The sequence below is a fragment of the Trichinella spiralis genome, assembly GCF_000181795.1.
Source record: "Trichinella spiralis strain ISS 195 chromosome Unknown Scfld4, whole genome shotgun sequence".
In the NCBI taxonomy this organism is placed as follows: Eukaryota; Metazoa; Nematoda; class Enoplea; order Trichinellida; family Trichinellidae; genus Trichinella; species Trichinella spiralis.
The window spans coordinates 10062866-10085342 of NW_003526943.1; the positions used below are offsets into that span (position 1 = coordinate 10062866).

At 30.4% G+C, this 22477-nt stretch overlaps 4 protein-coding genes across 4 annotated transcripts; 3 read left to right on the plus strand and 1 right to left on the minus strand.

The window, feature by feature from the left end:
- The first annotated feature begins 9134 nt into the window (after positions 1-9134).
- Tsp_06217 (G1/S-specific cyclin-D1) lies at positions 9135-9782 on the plus strand. Its single transcript, XM_003378247.1, has 3 exons — positions 9135-9341; positions 9403-9643; positions 9712-9782. The coding sequence occupies exons 1-3, from the start codon at positions 9135-9137 to the stop codon at positions 9780-9782; spliced, it is 519 nt and encodes a 172-aa protein (XP_003378295.1).
- A 613-nt stretch (positions 9783-10395) lies between these two features.
- Tsp_06216 (conserved hypothetical protein) lies at positions 10396-10716 on the plus strand. The gene has a single exon (XM_003378248.1). It carries the CDS (start codon positions 10396-10398, stop codon positions 10714-10716), a length of 321 nt encoding a protein of 106 aa, XP_003378296.1.
- An 880-nt stretch (positions 10717-11596) lies between these two features.
- On the plus strand, positions 11597-12246 carry Tsp_06215 (conserved hypothetical protein). Its single transcript, XM_003378249.1, has 3 exons — positions 11597-11621; positions 11798-11934; positions 12025-12246. The coding sequence occupies exons 1-3, from the start codon at positions 11597-11599 to the stop codon at positions 12244-12246; spliced, it is 384 nt and encodes a 127-aa protein (XP_003378297.1).
- Positions 12247-20592: 8346 nt separating this feature from the next.
- Tsp_06214 (conserved hypothetical protein) lies at positions 20593-21435 on the minus strand. Its single transcript, XM_003378250.1, has 3 exons — positions 21328-21435; positions 21135-21252; positions 20593-20888 (listed from the first exon to the last, which is right to left on the minus strand). Exons 1-3 carry the CDS (start codon positions 21433-21435, stop codon positions 20593-20595), a joined length of 522 nt encoding a protein of 173 aa, XP_003378298.1.
- Between the last annotated feature and the right edge of the window lie 1042 nt (positions 21436-22477).

Below are 22477 nucleotides of genomic sequence, written 5' to 3' on the forward strand. Positions count from 1 at the left end.
TTTATTTTCATTTAATTGAGTGAAAATTTTCTTGTACTTGTACTTGACATTGTGTAATTTTGAACATTTTAAATGATATTGTACAGAACAAAGATTAGTTGGTGTTAGTGTTGTAAAACACAGTCAATTTTGTGCAAGAACATGTTTTAAACATGCGATATACTTGTATATCTGTTTCTAAATTTAAACAAAATACTGATTGCTTACCTTATCATAATTTTCCATCTTGTAATCCAGGTCGTTTTCAATGATGATGATTTATTTCTGAGCCTTAGAACAGCTGGATTATTTCACTTTACAAACAGAGATTTTTTCTGCTAAACTTACAACATTTATACAATTTAATAAAAATGTTAAGAATAATAATAAAATACAATAATCAGCTAATGAAAAAAGTCTTAGCTGAAGAAAGCAATATTGAAAAAAAAAATTGTTCACACAACCCTGAATGGAAATATTCATTTGGGAAGAATGAGAAGAATGCGCTGAATGGAAACAATAAAAGCGGTAAGAGTGTTACCAAAAATGCATAACTTGAATTAAAATGAAGTTTTTCAACTATTGATAGCTTGGATTGAATTTCATTTTTGGCACCCTGCAGCATCCAAGGCGACATTTGGTCGCTGGCGGCTCTTGTAGCATTCGATCCATGAAAATTGTACAGTTAACGCATTACTACTTCCTGTCCTCCTTCTTATTTTCAATGTCGTCTCGTTTGCACCTAAAAGTGTGATCAATCAATCAGCATCAATCGACGAGGACTTGAGGAATTTGATTTTGCTCATTCAAGAAAGCTGCAGCAGATTTGCTTTTTGCTCGAAGCTAATTGCCGATATCAGTTGAAATTATTGTTATTTTTCTATTTCTTTACAAATATGCATATATTGCATATGTTTATTTATTTATTATTTAAGTAAAAATGGATTGCTTATCTTTGATTATTTACAACAACAAGAATAATAACAGCTAAACATTAAACATAAATACGTTCAATAAAACTGTACTATTTTGTGCATGTTCAAGAGAAGATAAATACTTCACGCCTATATCAAATTATAAGTCGCATTTCAAATCATGTCTGCATGTGTTATTAGATTTTATCATTGACATATAGATGGATACAATAGAAGAAGAGTTTAGACAAGTTTTACATGCATGTCCCAATTTGTTCAACTTCTACATTGATAGAAGCAGGCATGATTATTGTCTTTTGTGGATAAATGTTTACTATTTTAAAATTTCTAATATAATATGTATCAACTTTCCATTACATAAGTAAATGCATCTCAAAATACTTCATCCAAAATTACATATATATATATATATACCTATGTATACATATGTTCATGGAGGATATATTGGGTTTGTATTTTTCAAAAAGCTTATTATATTCTGCTTATGAATATAATTAACTGTATATTAATAAATAATGAGCAAAAAAGAAAAAAAGAGTAGAATATCTTTTGCTTTCCCAAAAATTCAACAACTAGTGTAAAAATAGTGAAATATAAATTTGAGCTATTTTTTAATTTTCTAATAAACAAGCAACATTGCAAGAATGATATATGTGTTTATTGAACCAAAACGGAAACAGAAACAAAAATCAAGGGATAAAGCAAGTAGCAATAATATCCCCCTCATCTTGGTTGAAACTGCAAGTGCTTTATCACCACCATTTGATCATGGCTGCGTCAGGTCTGGAATGCGCACATTATTCAATTTTCATTTTACAAGTGCGCTTTCCGTAAGCGTTTCTTTTCCATCGTATATATTTTACTTTCACGAAGATTAGAATTTAAAAAATTTTTCATTGCAACAACCATAAAATAACCAATGCTGCTGCTACTGCTTATTGCAAAATTTTCACTTTTCATATTTTTAACAAAATCTTACAGAGAATACTAACTAACAAAAAAACAAAATTATATCAAGAAAAAGAAAAAGGTATTGCAAAAGAAGAATATCATGTTAATATTAATTAATAATTTTTATAAATTTCTGTAACAGATGTAGAGCATGGTATTTCATTCGTGATAACTTTACCTGTCATCCATCCAATAGCTGTGCGTATTGCAAAAACATTCATTCATTCATTCATTCATTACCTGATCTATCTAATGTCGGTGATCAAACTGTCTCTTCTCAATGAAATGAGAATAAATGACAAATTTTAAATTTACCATTTATAATATATTCAGTTCATTTTTTTAAATTTCAATTGAAAAAATATTTAAAATCTGTTGTTAAAAATATTCTTGTAATGTATGAGAGTAGTGTTGTCACGAATTGCAAAGGATAAAAATTCATCAGTAATGTTTGATATTTATTCACATAACAAACTGTATTTTTAAAATTCTTAACTTTCACCTGCTTGAAAACTTTTTTTTATTAACTTTGTGAATCTGTTCCGCATTAGTTCGGATGAAATGATAATTGGATCATAAAAATTTTACATTTAAACTGCTTCATTTGAAGTTAAATTTATTTCCTTTGATGTTGTTCGATAATGTTCTATCGCACATGTTTTATGATTTTTGTCATAGGATAAGTGAGATCTTTTGATAAGGATCAGCGATATTTTGAAATTTATTATTGGATAAATAATACGTACGACTATATCAAATAGATTAATAGGCATACGAGTTGAAAGGGAACATTTTCAAATTAAAATAATGTTTAACAATAAGTCACAAACGTTTTCTAAAAATATAAATTATTTGCAATTTCAGTATTAAATTTTTGAAAAACAAAGTGATCAAAAAAGTTCAATGTAATGTCCAATGAATAAGTAAAATGATTTTTAAAAAAAGTGATATTTAATTACAAACAATAATTTATTACTATTATTATTATTATTGAAATTTACAATATTATAAATTGATAATGAAATCAAGATGATTATTTTTCAATAATTATTCTTTTCCCTCTTAGGGGGTGCCTGAGCCAACGGCAACAACCAGCAAGCAGCCTGCTTGCATTTAGAAGCATCCTCCCTTGCAGGTGGGCACAGTTGTATGCCTATATGTCCGACCTTGGTAAAATGTAGAAAAAAGATTGCTGTTAGCTGCTTTTGCCCAGTAAAAGTGGTCGAACAAAACAGCTGTATGGCGATGACGATGAAGGCCAGCAATGTATCGTTACTGACCGAAAGCGAAACTTGACCAACCACGGCTAACAGTTGGCCAACGGCCTTCCATCTCTGTCAATCTGCTTTTTTTCTTCTTTTAGCTCAAGGATGGTTGTTTTCTTTGCTTGTTGGTCCTATTTGACAGTATTTGCCAGACGTTGCTTATTCCATTTAAACTGTTGCATATTCATCTTTATTATTACAATTGATTTTTAAAAATTATTCTACTAAAAATTTTCCATCTAAAATATCAATATTTCAACAAACCAATCATTGTTAACTATTGTAAAATAAAATTGAAATAACATTACCATGCAGAAGATAGATATAAGAAAACTTGTACATTGTGAAGCGGTTTACTTATTCAATAAATTCTATTGTATATATTAAGCTAGTTTAGATATTTGACGGTAATTATTAAATTTTTCCGGAGACTTTTCCTGGGTAATTTTTCTTCTTCACCTATTTTCAACGGAATGCACAATGAGGCTACACTTAAGAGATTTCTTTTCTTAATTAACGTGAGGCTTTTACTAAACTAGTTTTCCATCTTATTTAATATGTACATTTCATGAAATCAATGTTTTCCATATTAGATTAATTAATTAATAATCTTCAAATGAAAAAAAAGTATATCTTTGCTTCAAATATGCTGCCATATGTTTTTATTTACAAAATGCAAAATCATCAGCTGATTTCAAAAATGAAAATATTTAACTTGAAACTATGCAACAAAACAGTTCAATATTTGATACAGGTACACGTGTTTTTTGTTATTATAAAAAATCATTATAATATATAATTGATTTGAATTTTGTGATCATTCTATTCCCATTATCAGAGACTTTAGCGTTTTTTAAGTTTACATTTAAAGATACAAACAGCATGCAACTTTTGAAAATAAAACTTTAAAAAAAACTAATAATAAAAAGATAATTTCACATGACATCGAAAATTGCTTCACATCCTCAGGGTTTGCAAGCTTTATCTTCGAGCTTATTAAAACTGTCATTGTCATATGTAATAAATTAGCTGCGCCATACATTAAAATTGACTTTCGCACGAATTCCATTTCAACAGCTGTTCTCTGAATAGCTGGCTTTTCAAAGGAAAACAGCCGTTTATCGTTAGCCGTTTTGAAAAATTGTGCACATTTGTAAAACTTTTGGTCAGTTTTAATTGTCATCACTTGTTTAATGTGATTTTGTTTTCTATTGAAGCAGAAAAAAAACAACTTTTATTACATATTTTCAAAAGTTTCTGAAAATTATATTATCTGTATGTGAAAATGATACAGTTAATAAATAAATGGACAGTTTAAATATATATTATCATTTAATTTGACGTAATGAATTTGATAAAAGTGGAATTGAAAATGGTGGTGGTTATTAATAAGTAGTAAATATGCGATGTAGATTGATTTTGTCGACAAAGTATTTGATTGCATAATCGACATTATTATTACCTTGAATGGCCGCTTTTGTTTAATGTGGGTCGACTTCATCGCAGCTGAAAATAGTCGTACTGTGAGCAATGATTGTTGCTGTCAGGCGTGAAAAGAAGTCACTGAAATTGACCTCAGCTGTTTGATGAAAGCGAACATGAAAGGGAAAAGCTTTATTTTCTAGCAAAACGGTTTTCATTGAACAGAAGCTAGTCCTTGGATCAGGCGTTTGTAGACAATAAGAAGGGCACTTCACTTTGACAGCAATACAGACAGATTGATTGTCTGTGTGTAAAGTACAAAAATTGTAAATAAATAAATAAATGAGGAAGCTGAGGCTAGGGCTTTGTTCGACCAGTTTCAAAAGTGACGTCGAATATACCAAACGTACAAAAGTGACACTTCAGCAAAAAATACAATCACCTGTCTCAACAGTGGTACCTTCCCCCTGTTCTACCCCTCATTTTGCATTCTCATCTCATTTCCTGTAAAAATCAGCTGTTCCATTTTCTTCTTCTTCCACTTCACTACAAAATATGTATATATAGCTCATATTTTCCAACGGATAGTTAGTTTTATTTTTAAATATTTCATCGTAAGCAAATCATGTTTTAATTCTTTTTTCTCTTCAAACTCCAAGACATCAAAGTTAGCAAAATACAAACTTCTGCTGGATGTTGCAAAATTTAATCGAAAAGCAATTTACATTCCAATTTTTTCAAACACCATTTATCTTGAAACCTAATCCTGTGAGTACAATTTCAGTTAAACAAAAAAGATACATCATATTTTTTTCGTTATTAAAAATATTCAACAAACAATATTGAAAAAGTATTTACCTACGTGATTGAGAACTTTGAAATATGCACAAAAATTTGTAAAATGGGAAATTCTCTTTTTACTGTTGTTCAGCTAATAAAATGCAATCTACTATTTTTAATCTACGACAATTATATTCAATTACAAAACGATACACGATCAACTTTCCCACCTCCCACCTGCACATGTGTAGAAGAAGATGTGCAAATTTCATAATTTTTGTTTTTTACAAAATTTTTTAAAATTATTGTTCATTCCCCCTTCCCCTCCCTCTTTCTCTTTTATTCTTTACCCACAATCAGATCACGTTTATAACATAACGTAAAACCGACAAATCTTTCCCGCCAAACGGCTATATGCTTGCTATATGATGAACAGTGGCTGTTTCTGTCGCCGTTAGCGACCGGATGTTCTTAATCAACTGACAGTGACAAACGTTACTTCTTTCAAACTGACCTCAATTAAATCTCGGAAAAGCTACATAAAACGTTGGTCCCACATAAAGCTGTTCTTCAAACTTGTGGCAAAGCCGTCAACTGTCCACTGAATCAATCATCCGTACTCGTGTGCCGTCTGTTGCCGCATTTTAACACTGTCATTTCAAATAATCCGCCCTTTGACGTACAACATAACTTTGGACACTGTGAAAATTAGCATTTGAAAACTTTTAAAACCGAAAAAGCATAATTGCAATGTAACATAATTTGTGTAAAAAGAAAAACATTTTTTTTCTTATTCATCTTTATTTGTTTATTGTTTAAAAATAATAAAGAATATTCGCTTTGAAATTGCACAATGTCAGCTTATCTGATGCAACGGATATCCTTGACCCAGTTTGTGGCAAAAATAAATGAAAAGGCTTACATCCCTAAAGTATGCGCGTGAAATGATAAGAGAGAGTGCCGACGATAAACGGTCTCCGAAGAGAACCTTAAACGACTACTTTAAAAGTGGTTAGCAGTCCTTGAGGGCTGCATAATTTTGCAAAGCTTCCGGTTCAACGGACGTCACTCGGGAACCGTTTGACAAGCAGCTGGTCGACGAAGGTTCACTTCAGGTCGACTATATTGTATGTTCATTTGATCGACCAACTGATGATCAGGCAGCTTGCCATTGCGCCTATTTCTCTGCCCCCTTTGGATTTGGGATAAAACAAAAAAAAATAAAATAAACTATATAAAAAAATAAAACACCGGCAGAAAATAAAGAAAATCAGAGGTATCCGGCCTGTTTCCGTTCAGATGGCAAAGCCGAGCAAGCATTCTGCACTGCGACCCAAACTTCATTCGGTTCACTACATCCGACAATTGTTGAACGCGGCTAATCTCGGCCACTGACTACTATATAGCCGGATAGGTTTGAGCCTGTTATATCCATCACCACGAGCAAAAGAAGCTTTTCACCAAAGGTGACGAGCAGGAAATGTACAAAATACAAAAAGAGAAACAGTTATCCAGAAACAAACAAACAAACAAACAAAATAATATATTGAAAATTTGACAACTTCTTTTTGCATGAGATTAAAAATAATAAAAAAACAGATGTGCAAATAAAAAAGATAATAAAATAAATAAATTGGCTTGTAAAATGTGAACAATTTTATTATCAGATGTGAAGTTTGTTGAAAAGTTCCCCTTTGAACAAACTGCGGCCGCTCTTTTTCAAAAGCAACGAAATATTGTTGTCAAAATGCTGTTTGTTGCTTAGTTTTCATCATTTATGCAAACTTGATACTCGATCATAAATTTTCAACCTTCTGATAAAAAGCGAATTTATTGTGTCATCATCATCATCTACTTTGCTTATTTCTTCTTTTTTTTTCAATTTCAATCCATGTTTTCATTTTCACATCTCAGACTCATTTAAATTTATATTTAAAAAACTGTAAAAAAGAAAATACATATTCAAAATTAAAAAAAATTGTATAAATTATGCAATTTTTATTTATTTATTCTTTAAACATTTCTTTCAATTTTTCCATCGTCCAATCTTATCAAAGTTTGTCGTTCTGCTATTAAATTGTATGGAGGAATTTAATAAATTGTAATAAAATGGAAAAAAGTTTTTTTTTCGGTAAAACAACATTTCCATTGTAACAATTCTTCTAACATTTGATGAGCTCAATTATTTGCAAATTTTCGACAATAATATGAAGAAATCATTCATGAGAAAATGGAAATTGGTCGATCATCTTCGTCCCGGTCAAGTCAGTTTTCCGCTTAGCTTGCTTATTAAGCTTTCTTCTCATGAGAAGGATTTTGAAAGAGATGACGACACAAAGAAGACACAAAATCAATTTCACCTATCATATTACTATTACTGTTAATAATAATAATATTATTATTATCGTCATCATTAACATCATTGCATATTGTTAAATTAAAAATATTTCTTTGTAAAAGCATGTTAATTTTTGGCAAAACCACAGAAATCAAACAATACACGCAATAAGTAATATGAATGCATTGTACACGGATGTTATTTTTCCATCACGATGATCTTTCATTACGGAACAATATCATGTCCTGAAGCTTATTCCGCTTGAATTCTCTCGTTCATATAGTCTAATTGAGAAAATTTCCTCTTGCCGACAAAACCCTCAAAGCTTACACGCAATTTCAATTATAATGTAACAAACTAATAATAATAATAATAATAATAATAATAATACCGTTCATAGACTAATCAATCAATATAAACAATAATAAACCATTTTAAATTGTTTATCCAAATTATAAAAAAAACAAGAATGAAATCTTACGTTCAATTTAATCAATGAAATCACTTTCGAAACTAAAAGTAATGAATTAAAGAGTGAAATATAATTTCACAATACTACAAAATAGTGGCAAGATTTCATAATTTTTTTTATACATCGACTTAATTTGAATTTTCATTTTTTTGAAATTTCATAAGAATTTATTTAAATGTGAAAAATAATCCAAAAGAAAAAATGGCATACAAATCAAGAATTCGCGTTTATATACATATATATATACTTGTATATGTAGTTTTATTTCAACATAAAATTTGTTATTGTTGTTGTTGTTGTTTTTAATTATAAATTTCTATGGAATGTAATTGGAAAAGTTCGTTCGCTTTTTGAAAAACAAAGCCCCCTACCCCTGATCACGTATTAGCCGGCCGATCGGAAAGGTTAATTTTAGTATTGCGGCGTTGTACAAAAGTCGACGAAGGAAATTAGCATAATGACATGGCTAATTTCGTGTTTTGATGCGTTGCAGCGAGTCAGTTTTGGTCGATTGGTGTTGTAAACCAGCTGTCGAATTTTTCCAAAAGAATACAATTAGAAGAATATTTTGTACTGTTTGTTCCTCGTATTTTTCCTCGAAAGTCGCTTCCGTCCAACAAAAATTCAGTACCATAGTTGTCGTCATTATTCCAAAAGGTGGCGCTCTTGTCGTCGGCAGCCGACAACAAACAGCTGTGCCGAATTCACCAATGGCCTTTGCGTTCCGACTGGACCGACGAATCCGCTGTCGAGGAGCAGGACCGTCGGCTTTATAGTTCTGCCGACCGAATCCTTTTCCGTCACTTGTTCGAACGTTCTACTCGATTCGTGGACCTCTTGGAAAGTTTTGTTCGTTCTTGTGAAATATATAACTAGTGGAAGAAGAAGTATTTCCATTCTCTCTATATATATATATAAGCTGCTCAATCAATATATTCATCTGACTATTCATATTCATTTTTGTTATCCACATTTTATTATACACAATTGAAATGACCAGACGAGATCATCAAGATCCAAATGTTGAACGCTATTCAGTACCAGCAAGTCCGGATACTTCACTTCTGGACGACGACAGCACTTTGGTGACGATGTTCATGGCCGAGAGGACGATTTTACCATCGCCTTATTATTTCACCGAAGTGCAAGTTGTGGTTCGCGAAGAGATGCGCAAAACGTTGACCGAATGGATGTTCGAGGTAAAGAGTGATAAAAGGATAATATTTTGGGGATGTTGATTTTAATTTTTCTTTCTTCAAGGTGTGCATGGAAGAACGATGCGATCGTGACGTATTCCCTTTGGCGGTCAGCTTTGTCGATCGCTTCTTGTCAATCGAAGCGGTCCACATCGACCAATTGCAGTGCTTGGGCACGGCTTGCATGATGCTCGCCAGCAAAGTGGTAGAACCGCAGCAGATTCCGTCGTGCCGTTTGCTCCAGTATACGGATTTTTCGGTCGACATTGGTGATCTGCTCAGCTGGGAAATGTTGGTTTTGAAAAGTTTGGATTGGAAAACCAACTCGGTAACGGCCCACAATTTCCTGTCCCACTATTTGTACCGTTTGAAGCTTCCGTCGACGGTAGAAAGCTGCTTGCAGCCCCAGTTGGAAGTGCTCGTCGCCATGTTCGTCATGGGTAAGTTTGTTTTCTGCTTATTTGTTTGTATAATTAGATCTTTTATGCGGGTGAATTTGCAAACAAAAATTATATGCCTACATAAAAACCGTGGGACCAGCAATAATAGTAACAAAATGGGGAGGAGGAGAAGTTGGTGGGCAGGGGAATTTTTTTTTTATTGTTTTTTGTAAATTTTCCATCACTTGCAATCAGGCGTGTTATTCGTATTGTATTTGGTGATTTGTTTGTCGATGAACTGTAAAACGATGAAAAAACAATGAAAACTTCCTGCCGGAGGTGAGAGTACAAAGCGTCGAACAAAAAAAAAATAATAAGTCACACATGACATGACCCGACTAATAAATTTTTCTCTATAACCGTTAGTTATTTATTTGTATTAAACGATGGACAATTTTTGTATTTTGTTTCAAAAGTGTTGATTTTTTTTTTCAAATTTTTAATATGATAATAAAATAATAATAATAATAATAAGGAAGTAAGAGACTGTGAATAAGAAAAAATAAAGGAGGAACTACAGTCGAATTTGACAGTGGGGGGGAGGAGGAAAAGAGGGTCGTACCGGTTTTTTTTGAAACAGTTTGCAAATTAATTCAGATGTAATTAATATATATTAGATGGATAGATGGTGTGAATCTTTTATTCTTTTTTTTCCTCGTCAAGTGGTTGTTACGCAACGTGTGGTCAAAATGGACAAAAAAAGTCGAGGGTCTGTTTTTCCATTCCACTTCAATGCTCAGTTGGCAAAACAAATCTTTCACCTGCTTGTAGCTAATGTGGAACGTGGTCTTCTTTTCGTTTTTCTTCTTCTTCACCGCTTCCACTGGGCACATCCCGTACGTACTAGCCTTAGGGCAGGTGGCGTGTGCCGGGGCATCTGCGTCATATCAATTATAATATACATGCAGCCTCCGGACAGTCTCGCCAGTACTGGTTGATCGGTTTTGTCTCGACCCGACACAGTTCCGATGACCGAGGGTCAAACTCCTGACGCCAGATTATGCACCAAATTGGTGGCCCCATTGTCGTTTCAGAGTAATATTGCGTGTCTGCTTTTTTGCTAATTTTCCAGACTTGACTGACTGGACTGGTGCTGTACTGTTCATTCAATTTTCTTCTGTCCACGACAGCTGTTTGACTTTTGCACATTTTTATCCGTGCAATATATGTTGATTAGGTTCTTTCTCTAGTAGTTGTACAACCAGACACAACAAAACAGATGATCCGACTCAACATTGTTGGTATAGATTAATAAAATATGTATAAATATAAATATAAAAAAGACAGTCAGACAAATAACTTTATTTTATTATTATTCAGTTGTACTAAATAAAAAGAAACAGAATTTGCCATGAAATATCCCGACCACACTATAATACTATTTTCAAAATGTGGGGGAGGAGGGAGTGCATTTCCGTTGGCTTCTATTAGACAGCTGCAAACGGGCACTTCCGGTTTTTCAATTTCTACCGTGCACACCTTGCTTGGTGGCAACTGTCACTGACAAGCCGACTGGCTCATTTATCTGTTGACCGCCTGTTGATTTTACTTAGCCACAAGCGCTACTGCTACTACTGCTAGCTTCTATATATATACGGTGCTTCTTCCCATGACAATTGGTTTATTAATTACGTCGATCAATTTCCGTTTTCTCTTTTCGGTCTAGGTCGAAGGGTGAACTTGGCTCCAGTTGGTTTATTTTTTGTGTAGTTATCTTCTTAAATTAAAAAGAATTTTTATTATTTCTTCAAGAATCACAGTTTATTCACTATAAATAAGTTTTAATTTTTATACATCGTCTTTGTTTACTTTGTATATATGTTCATTTACCGTGAAAACGGAAGTTGACTTTATAGTCGTTCGTAGTTTTGTCTCGATTTTCAATCCTGACATTAAACTAGATTTATCGTTATTCTTCTGTCTGATTTGGTTCTAGTTTTTTTTTCCATTTTACTCTTTCCGTACTGTCGTCTATTTCTATCATTGTATAAAATTAAAATTTGCATATTTTGGTTTTAGAATTCCAATTTGCAATTTTGCCACAGTCAGTTATCGCCGCGTGTAGTTTGTGCGTTGCGTTTGCGCGTTTGGTTTCCGACGCTATAGCGATTCCCGCCATGGCTCGACAATTGCAAATAATGACCGGCATTAATTTTGTAAGTTTTGCCGTTTCGAATTTTTTATATTTTTATACTATTATAAATTAGTTGGTAAAATAATAATTGTTTTTTTTCTTTCGCCTTCAGGATCTGGTGCTGCATTACAGTGTGAGAATGGTAGATTTTGTGGATGAAGTTGGGAAAAAAGTTTTCGAAGCGCAGCAGCATGGGACTGTTATTACCAGCGGTCGTGATGATGCAACTGCGGACGTCACTTGGTCGGAAAATTATTTTGCACACCGGTTATTCAACCACGACAATTATTACCATCAAGTTGCAGTTGGTAATGAATCGAAATCGAACTTCTAACACAACCCACATCGACATACGGGTCCGGTGTTGTTTTGCGTCGTATTTATAAAAAATTTCAATCAGTTTTTTTGCTTCTGCTTGCTTTTTGTGTTTCCCTTCAGAAAATATTACATTTATGCGATATATATATAATATCTGCATAAAATAATAATAATAATAATCATATTTTCTCCTTTTCATTTTTCCATTTGGAAACAGCTCATATTATTGAATTGTTGTTGTTTCCATCTGAAAATTTTTTTCTTCTTTTACTTCATATGTCGCTGTAGCGACGACGGTTTTCTTCTTTTTTTGCTTTTTCTGAGTTTTAGAGAAAAAAAAAGAAAACAAAAAAACCTTTCTGCTTTATAATTTAATAATCTCTGATCTGCGTTTGTTGTGCTTCTGCCTATCCGAGATTTACTCTACGTGTGAAAAACTCTGTGCTGTGTAATAATTTCAATATACTTGTAGTCACACTTGACTACTTCGCTGTCTTTGTCGTGCTTGCATTTTTTAAAAATAAATGCTTTCGATGAAAAAATCTTTTTTGTTTATACTTCAATACAGAAAAAAATATATCAATGGGATGGATGTTTGTATTGAAGAAAATTATACCGCTTTACAATTTATAAATTTATGCTAAAAAAATTTTCTTCTATCATTTGTTTCTATTCTTAAATCAATCTTTGAGAAAAACGACAACTATGTAGAAATTTTTCAAAATTGAATTTTACATATCTACAGTAAGAATTTTAAAATAAGGTTCTTTTGTATACAGTAATCCTTAATGTTTATTTTCAAATTGTACGAGTGAAGGTGTCGATTTTCAGACGCCATTGTTGAAATCTAAAGTTGATTTATAGATTAAACGAATGTCATTTTAAGTGTACACTTTGTTTCGAAATAATCACGTGATGACTTGAAGTTTGAGCAACGGTTGTTTAGCGCATAGAAGAATAGCAATTTGGCCAACAGTTTTCGAATATGAATGTTATTTATTTATTGATTTTGTTCAATTTTTACAGCATATTTCAATTACGAATGGAGAATAAATTTCTTCGATTAGAAATAATGCTGCTCAGTTTCAATTTTGTTGCAGCCGATTGCTGCCCTGAGCCATTGTGGAGTTTTGAAGTGCTGAAAGCTGAGTCGAGTTTCATTCTTAAAATATTTGTTGTCTCAACTTGACAAATCGTACGGCGGCGGTTCAATCAATAAAATTTGTTCGCCTTTTCAACCTGCACTGGTCGTCGTCGATCTAGGCGGTTTTGGAATGAAACTTTCAAACGCATTAGTGTTGATATGAATGGTGAACGAAAAATGCCAATGTCAAGCTGGAAAAGCGAATGTGTGCTAAAGTGAATGGGAAACCGTACTGGGCGTTCATTCATCTCTCTGAACTTATTCATGATGATTATTTGTCACGCCCGAAAGGTTGTGTCAGAAGCTTTCCACACCCTCAGGCTTGTAATTATTTCCAAAGCTCTTTCACGAACAGGTTGAAATTTTAATCTTTACTCAAATAAATAAGTGAATTTTAAATTTGAAAAATTTAAACAATCACAATCACTTAATGCATAGTGTATTTTGAACGGAAACATTCGAAAACAAAGAAACAACAACAAAAATCATATGATGCCATCAGATCAGCTGTTTTTGTAGAAAAAGTTTTTTATGTAATTTATTGAAATTCAACATTGGGAAACCAATAAATAAATGTAATTTTTTTAAAAACTGATTCTTTTAAATAATTATTTAATATAAATTTAAATTTTTAGATGATTTTAAAAAAATTTCTGCTTTATTCGAGTTCAAATAAAAAACGCTCAGCTGTTATTGGACAAATGTATTTTCGAACGATACTTAATAATTTATATTTTGTGATAATTTTCTAAATAAAATTTTGCTTTAATATTTCATATTTTTTGACAGAAAGAAAAAAAATTTTCTTTTATTAGAACACTGCTGAATAATAACATATATATATATATATATATATGACGTATGTGAACACTCATTACAAACAGTTGAATAAACAATTATTAATAAAAAAAATATATTAACATTCAATGAAGTTTCAATTGAATGAACGTTAATGAAGATTTAGCTGAAAAGAAACAAATTGCATCAAAGAATCCAGTTTGTCACATGTTCAAATTGAACAGTTGTGTTTCATTGACAATTTCAAATGGAATATAGATAATTTCTCATTTTTCTTAATTCTATGATAATAATCAGATTATATTGCACACTGATAGATAAAGTACTGATTAAAAAAAGAAAAAGTTTAATTATGATTATTATTAATAAATAATAGACTCATGTCATATTAACACTTAAATTGGTGAACAGCAGCAGCAGCAGCAACTGTATAGCAGCAAGTTGGTGGAATATTTCATGGCATTTCAATTTTCCATTGTTACCGGATATTTTGGTACAATTTGTCGGTAATTTCTCTTTTTCTTCATTGTTCACTTTTGCATAAAAGCAAACAACATTTACAATAGCTTAGAAGTGATTTTAGCGTTGTCATTTGTTGGTCGACAAGGGGAGAATGGTGTTTGTTCACCAAGTTGACGTCACAAAACCGTTCGATTGGCTTTAGGACGGTTACTAAATACCGATACAAATTGACCTACAAGAACTATTCGAACAAATTCCCTCATCATTGGATTATTCTAAATTTTTCGTATCTCTTCGTATAATTTTTAATTTTCATACAATTTCTGCATGTTGTTGCTGTTGTTTATCCGCTTCATGAACTGTGCACCGCAGTATTGCATCTTCTCAGTGATCGGCAAACTTCAAAGGTAGAAATTTTGCTTTGATGCTTTTTGTTTGAGAAACAAGTTACCACCACCACCGCCGACACGTCAGGCAGGGGTATATTGTATCAGCGTGTGGAGAAGGGGTTTCTCCTCGCCGCGGGATGTCGTCATCATTAGCGTGGCAGGCTCAGTGATTCGGTGTCAAAGAAAATTTTCCAAATATCACTTTTGAAATTTTGAAAAACTTCTCAACTGTTGCTTATTGAAGTTTTCAAATTAATCATTATACATCTCTTACCGTTTTCACTGTCCAGTCCACTGTGCAGCGGGTTTTGTTCCCAAAAAATGCAAATTAGGTCAAGTGCGACAACTCCACATGAGGAAGCACTACACTACAATTCTCAACATTATTCTCTTTCCCAAAATTTATTTCATTATTAAAATTATTTTCATTATTTATTTGCTTGTTTGTTTTATTTCATTTTATTCATTTTTCATTTTTGTCATGCAGTTATTCTTTTTTTCATCAAATGATATTTTCAAAAATTGTACATCACTTCTTTTATTCAAACTCAACCTAATTATCTTTTATGTTTTTGCTTTTGATTTTTTTTAAAAATTGTATTACAATTGAAATTTTCTTTTTATAAAATTATTAATTTTATCAATTTATCATTTCACTTTCATAAATCAAACGTAAATGACAAAGAAATTTGAAATGTGATCAATTATCCAACAGCTGACTGTCTTTTATGCAACATTGCTCATTTTGATGATATTCCTTATAAATATTGTTCTTGTTTTATCAAATAAAAATAATAAATCTCAATAAAAATGTATGCATATATTTTATGAAATATTTTCAAATTGTAAAAATTGAGAATTGTTAATTTTCCAATTTCTATCCAATGAATGTAAAGTACTTTTTACATTTAAATTCATTTAATGCATTAAAGTGTACATAAGCACAGTGCAATTGTTTTTAATACGGAAAAATGGTATTTTTGGTTGACAAGTATTTTGTTTGTATTTTGGGTCATGGAATTGGAATGCTGTGTAGGATATCAATAAAAATATGATGATGACATTGTAAATAAAATTGTGTTTGATTTCATGCAAGGCAAAGCATCCAATGGTTTAACATTAACGACTGCTTTTATTAGCGTGTGAATTTGCCTCAACAATTTCGTTTCTCTTTTGTTGTTCAAATTGTCATTTGTTGAAAATCATTCAAAAAAATATTTAATACAATAATAATAATAATAATCTAAGAAGAATGCAAATTTATTAAAAAAATTTTCACATTGTAAATGTGCAAAATGATATATCGAACTTTATATGACATTTTAAAGATTTGCAAGTAAAACATTTTTATTTTATGCAAATTTAAGACGAATACTTTAGCACACTTGGAAAATTGGTATTTTTGTATTGCAGAAATGAAAGGCAAGAAATGCATGCATATTTGACAAGAAATGAATTATAATTGTAAAGATGAATTTATTTCAATTATTAAACATTGACACATGTAAAATGAAATTAATTATAATTGTCAAATAAAAATTCTTTTCATGTATTTACGGCAGCATCAGAAAATTACTTTTTTTCATTAGATTTATTTCATCATTCATTTCAACATCTCTGTAATGATATGTCATGCTGAAAACTTTAAAATATTTTGACATTTTTGAAAACCAATTTGTTCATATAAATAAAACATAATTATATTACATACATATATATACATTTTAATATTAATTATTCAGTGTATTATTTAAAATGTTAAAAATATTAAAGCACTTTTAAAGTATATTTGAAAGGTGTTAATGATATTGTGTACAACTTCAAAGAGCATTATGTCACTTGTATTGCTTTGTTTGTAGTGTTTGATTTATTTACCTCAACATTGCATTCTCTAACTATGGTAGATTAAAACTCCAAATTTATTAGCAAACCAAAAGCATAATTTATAATATTTATTAAAAATGTAATAAATTAATTCGGCATGTTTATGATTGATCAAAAGTTGTATCTGATACTGATTCAAATAAATCTACATATGTAAAAGCACAATTAGATTTCATTCCAATACAGGAAAAAAGTTGAAATTTGTGTGCTTATTATAACTTTTTTTAAATAAATTTGTCTGATTCAAAAGCTAAAGCAAAGCTAAAGCATTTTTCTCTGTTTGAATGAATAAAATGAAATGAAGTTTCATCAAACATTCATAGCATTCATATTTTTGAAAATTCATTAATAGAAGAAAAAAAGTATTTTTCCCCATTAAATAATATTTATATTATTTTGATCTTTTTTAATTGTATAAAAATTTCACTTTCTCATGAAATCGTGAAGTTAAAATATCATCAAATGGCGGATGTAATTTTTCACTTTTCAAATTGACATATTCAAACTCCATTTTAGACCAAACTGATCATTTGTCAGTTATCCAATGCAACAATTGATTTTTTTGTTTTAATAAATTTTAGTTTGTCTCAATTAATTATAAGATAAAAATAATTAAAATGCATGGTACGTGGTAAAATGCATTTTGCCTATAAAATTTGCATTGCTCCTTTTTGCTTTGGTATATCATTTTCACTGCTTGAATGTTAAATTATTAAACTTCAGGAATATGTAATGGAATTTTCATTTTTTAAACTGATCAGTTACATAAATTTATAAATATATCAAATTATGTATATGTGTAATAATATCTTTCAAAATATTAGTCAATGGCACATAGCATATATTAAATTTGAATCGGAAATAAGTTTTTAGAAAATTATGACCAGTTTTGCGCATGTTTTCCGCTTCAAGAAATCATTGCTAAGAAATCAAGCTGTGTTTATTATGACTGCTTTGTATAAAATTTGTTTGAATTATCTTGAGCACAATTGCATTAAAAAAAGAGAATACTTGATTACCGTTTGTTTATTCGATACGGTTCATTCAAGATCACCGTTTAATTAAAAAAAGGAAGAAAGCAAAATATGAAATAGCCTTTTGCTTTTAATACGAGACAGAACTACTATTTTACAGTAAGAAGAAGAAGTGATTTTTATTCATTCATTTTGAGCCAAAACTGAAAATTGTTCATTCATAATCCAGTTTTTATAATAGTGTAAAATCTGCTTGAAAGATAAATGTCAATTTACATTTTCCTCAATTTATTTATATGCATTTAATCTTAAAATTTCATTTCCTGCATATTCCTTTTGAAATAGAATGAGAAAATGTTATGGTATACCACAAAAATTTCACAAGGTTTTCTCTTTTTTAAAAAGTAATATTTATGAATAAAAACCTTTTTTTAAAACTTTTTAAAATAAAATTACAATTATAACATGCATTTCTGAAACTTGTTAATCATATTTTTCTTTTTACAAGTGAAAAGATTTACCATCTTCTTTGTTGTAAAGAGAACAAATAAATCAGAATATAAAATTATTGCACAACAAACAATTTATAAAGCTATTATAAGATAAAGACGCCGGTAAACCGATTAGCGCAATAATAGTTTGCATTCCTTTTCACCTTCACTGCCCATTCTCATTTTATGCATCTTATCATTCAACTTTGATGCTTCAGGTAACGTTTTAACAAATAAAAGATAATATTCAAAAAAATATTAATTTTAGCATAAAGTTATAAAACCTTTCAACATGTATTAACAAAAAACTTTTTTTAATATAATACAAAGAAGTATTTTGTTCTACTGGCGAAAGTTTTATTTAAGTATATTCTATTTATTATTCAGTAGAACGGTACATATATATATATATGTATGTATATCTGTGTCACTTCAACTATACAACATCCTTTGTCATAGAAATCATTTAAATAATTCAAATATAAAGTGAAAGTTAAATGCAATAAATAAATAAACGAGCAATCGTCAACATTCTACATGCATTGCTGTTGTTCAGAAAATTGACAATACAAAATGTTGCACGTTTAAAATATTGAATGCAATTTTTATTAATTAATAATCAAATTTTACTCAAACAGCCGCTATTAAAAAGACAAATAAACAATTATTTCAAGACGGATAATTGGAATTGTCGGATGAAATCAACACAACATAAATAATTGTACAAGTGCAAAGCTTTTGAAAAATCCATTGACAACATTTACAGATGAGTAACAATCTAAATAAAGGTACCAGTTGACAGTTTGGAAAACGTTATCTTCATCGGTTGAATATAAATTTTCAAATAAATTATCTGACAATGTTGCATCCAGTGTTGCAATGTTGCAAATATTTGATGCGTGGTTAAATTTGAGATGCCGTTCTAAATATTGCATTCACCATTTTCTTCAATCACTTTTCTGTCAGTGAAATTCGCTTCGAAAAGGTGCAAAATCTTTCCAAATGGAGAAAATTATTGAAAAATTTACCAATCAATCGTTTTCAACATTACACCAAAAAAACAGTTCCAGCAAACCACAATCAAACATTCAATGTGACAGTACGGTACAACAAGTAATGCAATTGCAAAATTTGCATAACATTCAACAACAATTAAATGAAATGGATGAATGAATGGATTTTAGGTCGCCAAGGTAGTAATCAAGTTTGCCGGATATTCATTCATTAGGACCAAATTTCTACACGACTGGGTCCAGTTTCGCAAAAGGGCACTGTTTGTCTTGTCGACGTGAACTTGCATGCCAATCTGTGTGAGAACACAGTAGTGACAGAGTTACAGTAGGATATTTCAAAGTAAAACGTTGACATCGGCATGCCGACATGGTACGCTTCTCATTCAGAGTTCTTTCCTGAACGAGGCAGCCCATTTCCTATTCAAATGAACGTCAGCTGACGACTGTTGTTCCAATGTAACACATTCTTTCACATTTCCACCGTTTCCTTGTCACTCCAAGCATCTTTTGACGACAACATGAGTATTACAAAATTTTAAAGTAATTTTTTATTTTTGTACTGAAATTAATTATAAAATTATTTCAAATTTCCACCTTTTTGGCATAAAAAATCAAAATTAAATGAAATATCAAAGTTTTCATGAAAACTTTACTGATAACTTATATTCAAAATCTGAAAATGTCTGCAGTTGATGATTTGCAGTTACAAACTTTCCACGATACCGGAAGAATAACTAAAAGTTGTGCTAAAATATTTAAAAAATTAATTAACTTCAATCAATAATTAAAGCAAACTTTGATTTTACAGTGTTTTGAAGAACTCAAACAACTGGTAAACAGTTTCTTTTTCAACAGAATAAATTGTCTTCAAAAGTGCCATTATAATTCTACAGTTTGTAGAATATCTTTCTTTCTGTAAATGATCTCCCTTTTATTTTATCCTGCAACTATTAAAACTTGTCAATATAATTGGTCAAAAATGAACTGCGAATTATTAAACTTTCATTGTTATTCACATCATAATGAATGATAAATGTTATCATAAATTATACATATTCAATTATTATCAAAAGTAACAACATAAATTCACCAACAAATTAACAAACAAACATTTCTGGAAGCATTAACATTTAAAATGTACACTGAAATGTTTAACTGCGCTTTAAGCTTTTCGGTAATTTCCACTGTAGCCTGAAATGATAACCGATCAAAGCTTTGTCATTACATTAATTAAAAAAAGTAAAACGTACTTTTTCATGAAAGATATCCATTCGTCACCCTTAAATCCGCCATGTGGCGAGATTACTTGTCGCAGAAAATCCGTAGTCAGCTTTTCAATGCAGAATTTTAAAATCATTTTTTCGGCTTCATTAAGATTTGAAAACATTTCATATTTATTCAATTTGCGAAAAAAGTGCTCGTTATCCCAAAACGGTAAAAACTCTGGAGTGCAGGGCAGTTCGAAAACTGCAGGGTTACCATTCGTCGATTCCATTGCAACATCTGCATGAAATTGAAAACAAGAAATTTAAAACAATAAAATGTATAAAAAATATGACATTTGTTTATAAAACGGAAACAGCTGCCCAATTGGATATTGTAAACATGCAAAGCAACGTTACTCTGTTTTAAGCCTTTGTAAGAGTTTCGCCAATGCGGCACGACTGAAGAGGAAAGCAAACTGTATTCATATTTCAGTTCTATAAAATTTAAAATAAAATATTTCATAACATATCAAAATTATATCACTTTTCAACATGGAGCATCCCTCAGTACTGCAAACATCTTCGAGCTTTGAAACATTTACAGTACCGTCATATTGCTCTCCGAATTGAATCTCGTCATCTTCATTTTCAATCACTGACAGCTAAATTTAAAACATTCAAACACATTCACATCATCTACGTTCACTTCAAATAAATAAATTACAAAAATATTAAACCTCGTTTGAATCGTGATCCATCGCAATACCGTGAACAAATTTCTTTCTTGCACCATGGTTTGACTGCATTTCCGTATTGTAACCTTCATCACTTTCACTTCTAACCATAATACTGATGAGCAAGCTTACATAATTAAAAAACTGCAATTTTGAATATAATCGATTCGTATGGAATTGTAAATTAAATAATATAATTAACACTTACTGAATAATTTATAATTGTAAGCTATTTATAAATAACTTATTTATATTCATAATGTATCTACCTGAAGTATTTTACACACGTAATTAAGATTATATCATATAAAAGGATTCAAATTTTTTAAATTAGTTAAATTTAAGTTTTTAAATTAGTATTTTAAGTAGTGTTTGAGAATTATTCGTATAAAATATTCAAAATTATCACAGTGAAAACAACAAGTAAAGAATACAAAAAACAAACAAAACAGCCTAAATAAAAAATATACTGCCTTATTTTTCACTTACTGCGTCAGTGAAAAAATCTCTCCACTTACAACTTGGAAAGCAATCGCGTATAACACTTAATTTCTACAGTAACCCGGTATAATAAGGAATATAAAGGTTTTGTAATATACTATTTTTGCTCTTTCTTTAATAATGCAGTTAAATAAGTAATTCAATAAATTTAAAGGTAAAATGAATTTTAATATAAATATAATAAGCAAAAATTTTTTTATTTTAAATTTACAGATGATTACATAGCAGCAGTAATTAATTTTATCATATTTTAAAGTTGTTTTAAAAAGTTAAATAAATTTTTTTAACTGTACAAACTACAGTTTCACCAGATAATTTTCATAAGAGTCTTTAATTTGAAAAAAAAGTCTAGCAGTTGGCAATGCTTCATAGTGTATGATTTAATTTAAAACTTTAGCCATTTCAAATATGTACTTAATTAATACACTGTAGAAAGTGATGCTGAACTTTTATACTTTTCAAAAGCTTTCACAACTTGAAAATAAAAAAGAATGTTAAAATTATTTTGTATTTTAAACTACTAATTTTGAGCTCTATTTTTCAATACACATTAAAGATAATAATACCTTTGTTTCTTTTATACTGTAATTTTTATGATAATTTTAATTGCGCACTTTTTAACTCTCACATTTCTTTTTTCTTGATACTCATT

What these genes read in the sequence shown, in the direction of transcription:
- Tsp_06217 (XM_003378247.1), top strand. Translation starts at nt 9,135, where the DNA reads ATGACCAGACGAGATCATCAAGATCCAAATGTTGAACGCTATTCAGTA. An exon ending in TGACCGAATGGATGTTCGAG is followed by an intron (nt 9,342 to 9,402) that starts GTAAAGAGTGAT and finishes TCTTTCTTCAAG; the next exon opens with GTGTGCATGGAAGAACGATG. An exon ending in GGAAATGTTGGTTTTGAAAA is followed by an intron (nt 9,644 to 9,711) that starts GTTTGGATTGGA and finishes TACCGTTTGAAG; the next exon opens with CTTCCGTCGACGGTAGAAAG.
- Tsp_06216 (XM_003378248.1), top strand. Translation starts at nt 10,396, where the DNA reads ATGGATAGATGGTGTGAATCTTTTATTCTTTTTTTTCCTCGTCAAGTG.
- Tsp_06215 (XM_003378249.1), top strand. Translation starts at nt 11,597, where the DNA reads ATGTTCATTTACCGTGAAAACGGAA. An exon ending in CATTTACCGTGAAAACGGAA is followed by an intron (nt 11,622 to 11,797) that starts GTTGACTTTATA and finishes TTTTGGTTTTAG; the next exon opens with AATTCCAATTTGCAATTTTG. An exon ending in TAATGACCGGCATTAATTTT is followed by an intron (nt 11,935 to 12,024) that starts GTAAGTTTTGCC and finishes TTTCGCCTTCAG; the next exon opens with GATCTGGTGCTGCATTACAG.
- Tsp_06214 (XM_003378250.1), bottom strand. Translation starts at nt 21,435, where the DNA reads ATGGTTAGAAGTGAAAGTGATGAAGGTTACAATACGGAAATGCAGTCA. An exon ending in TGGATCACGATTCAAACGAG is followed by an intron (nt 21,253 to 21,327) that starts GTTTAATATTTT and finishes TTTTAAATTTAG; the next exon opens with CTGTCAGTGATTGAAAATGA. An exon ending in GGGATGCTCCATGTTGAAAA is followed by an intron (nt 20,889 to 21,134) that starts GTGATATAATTT and finishes AATTTCATGCAG; the next exon opens with ATGTTGCAATGGAATCGACG.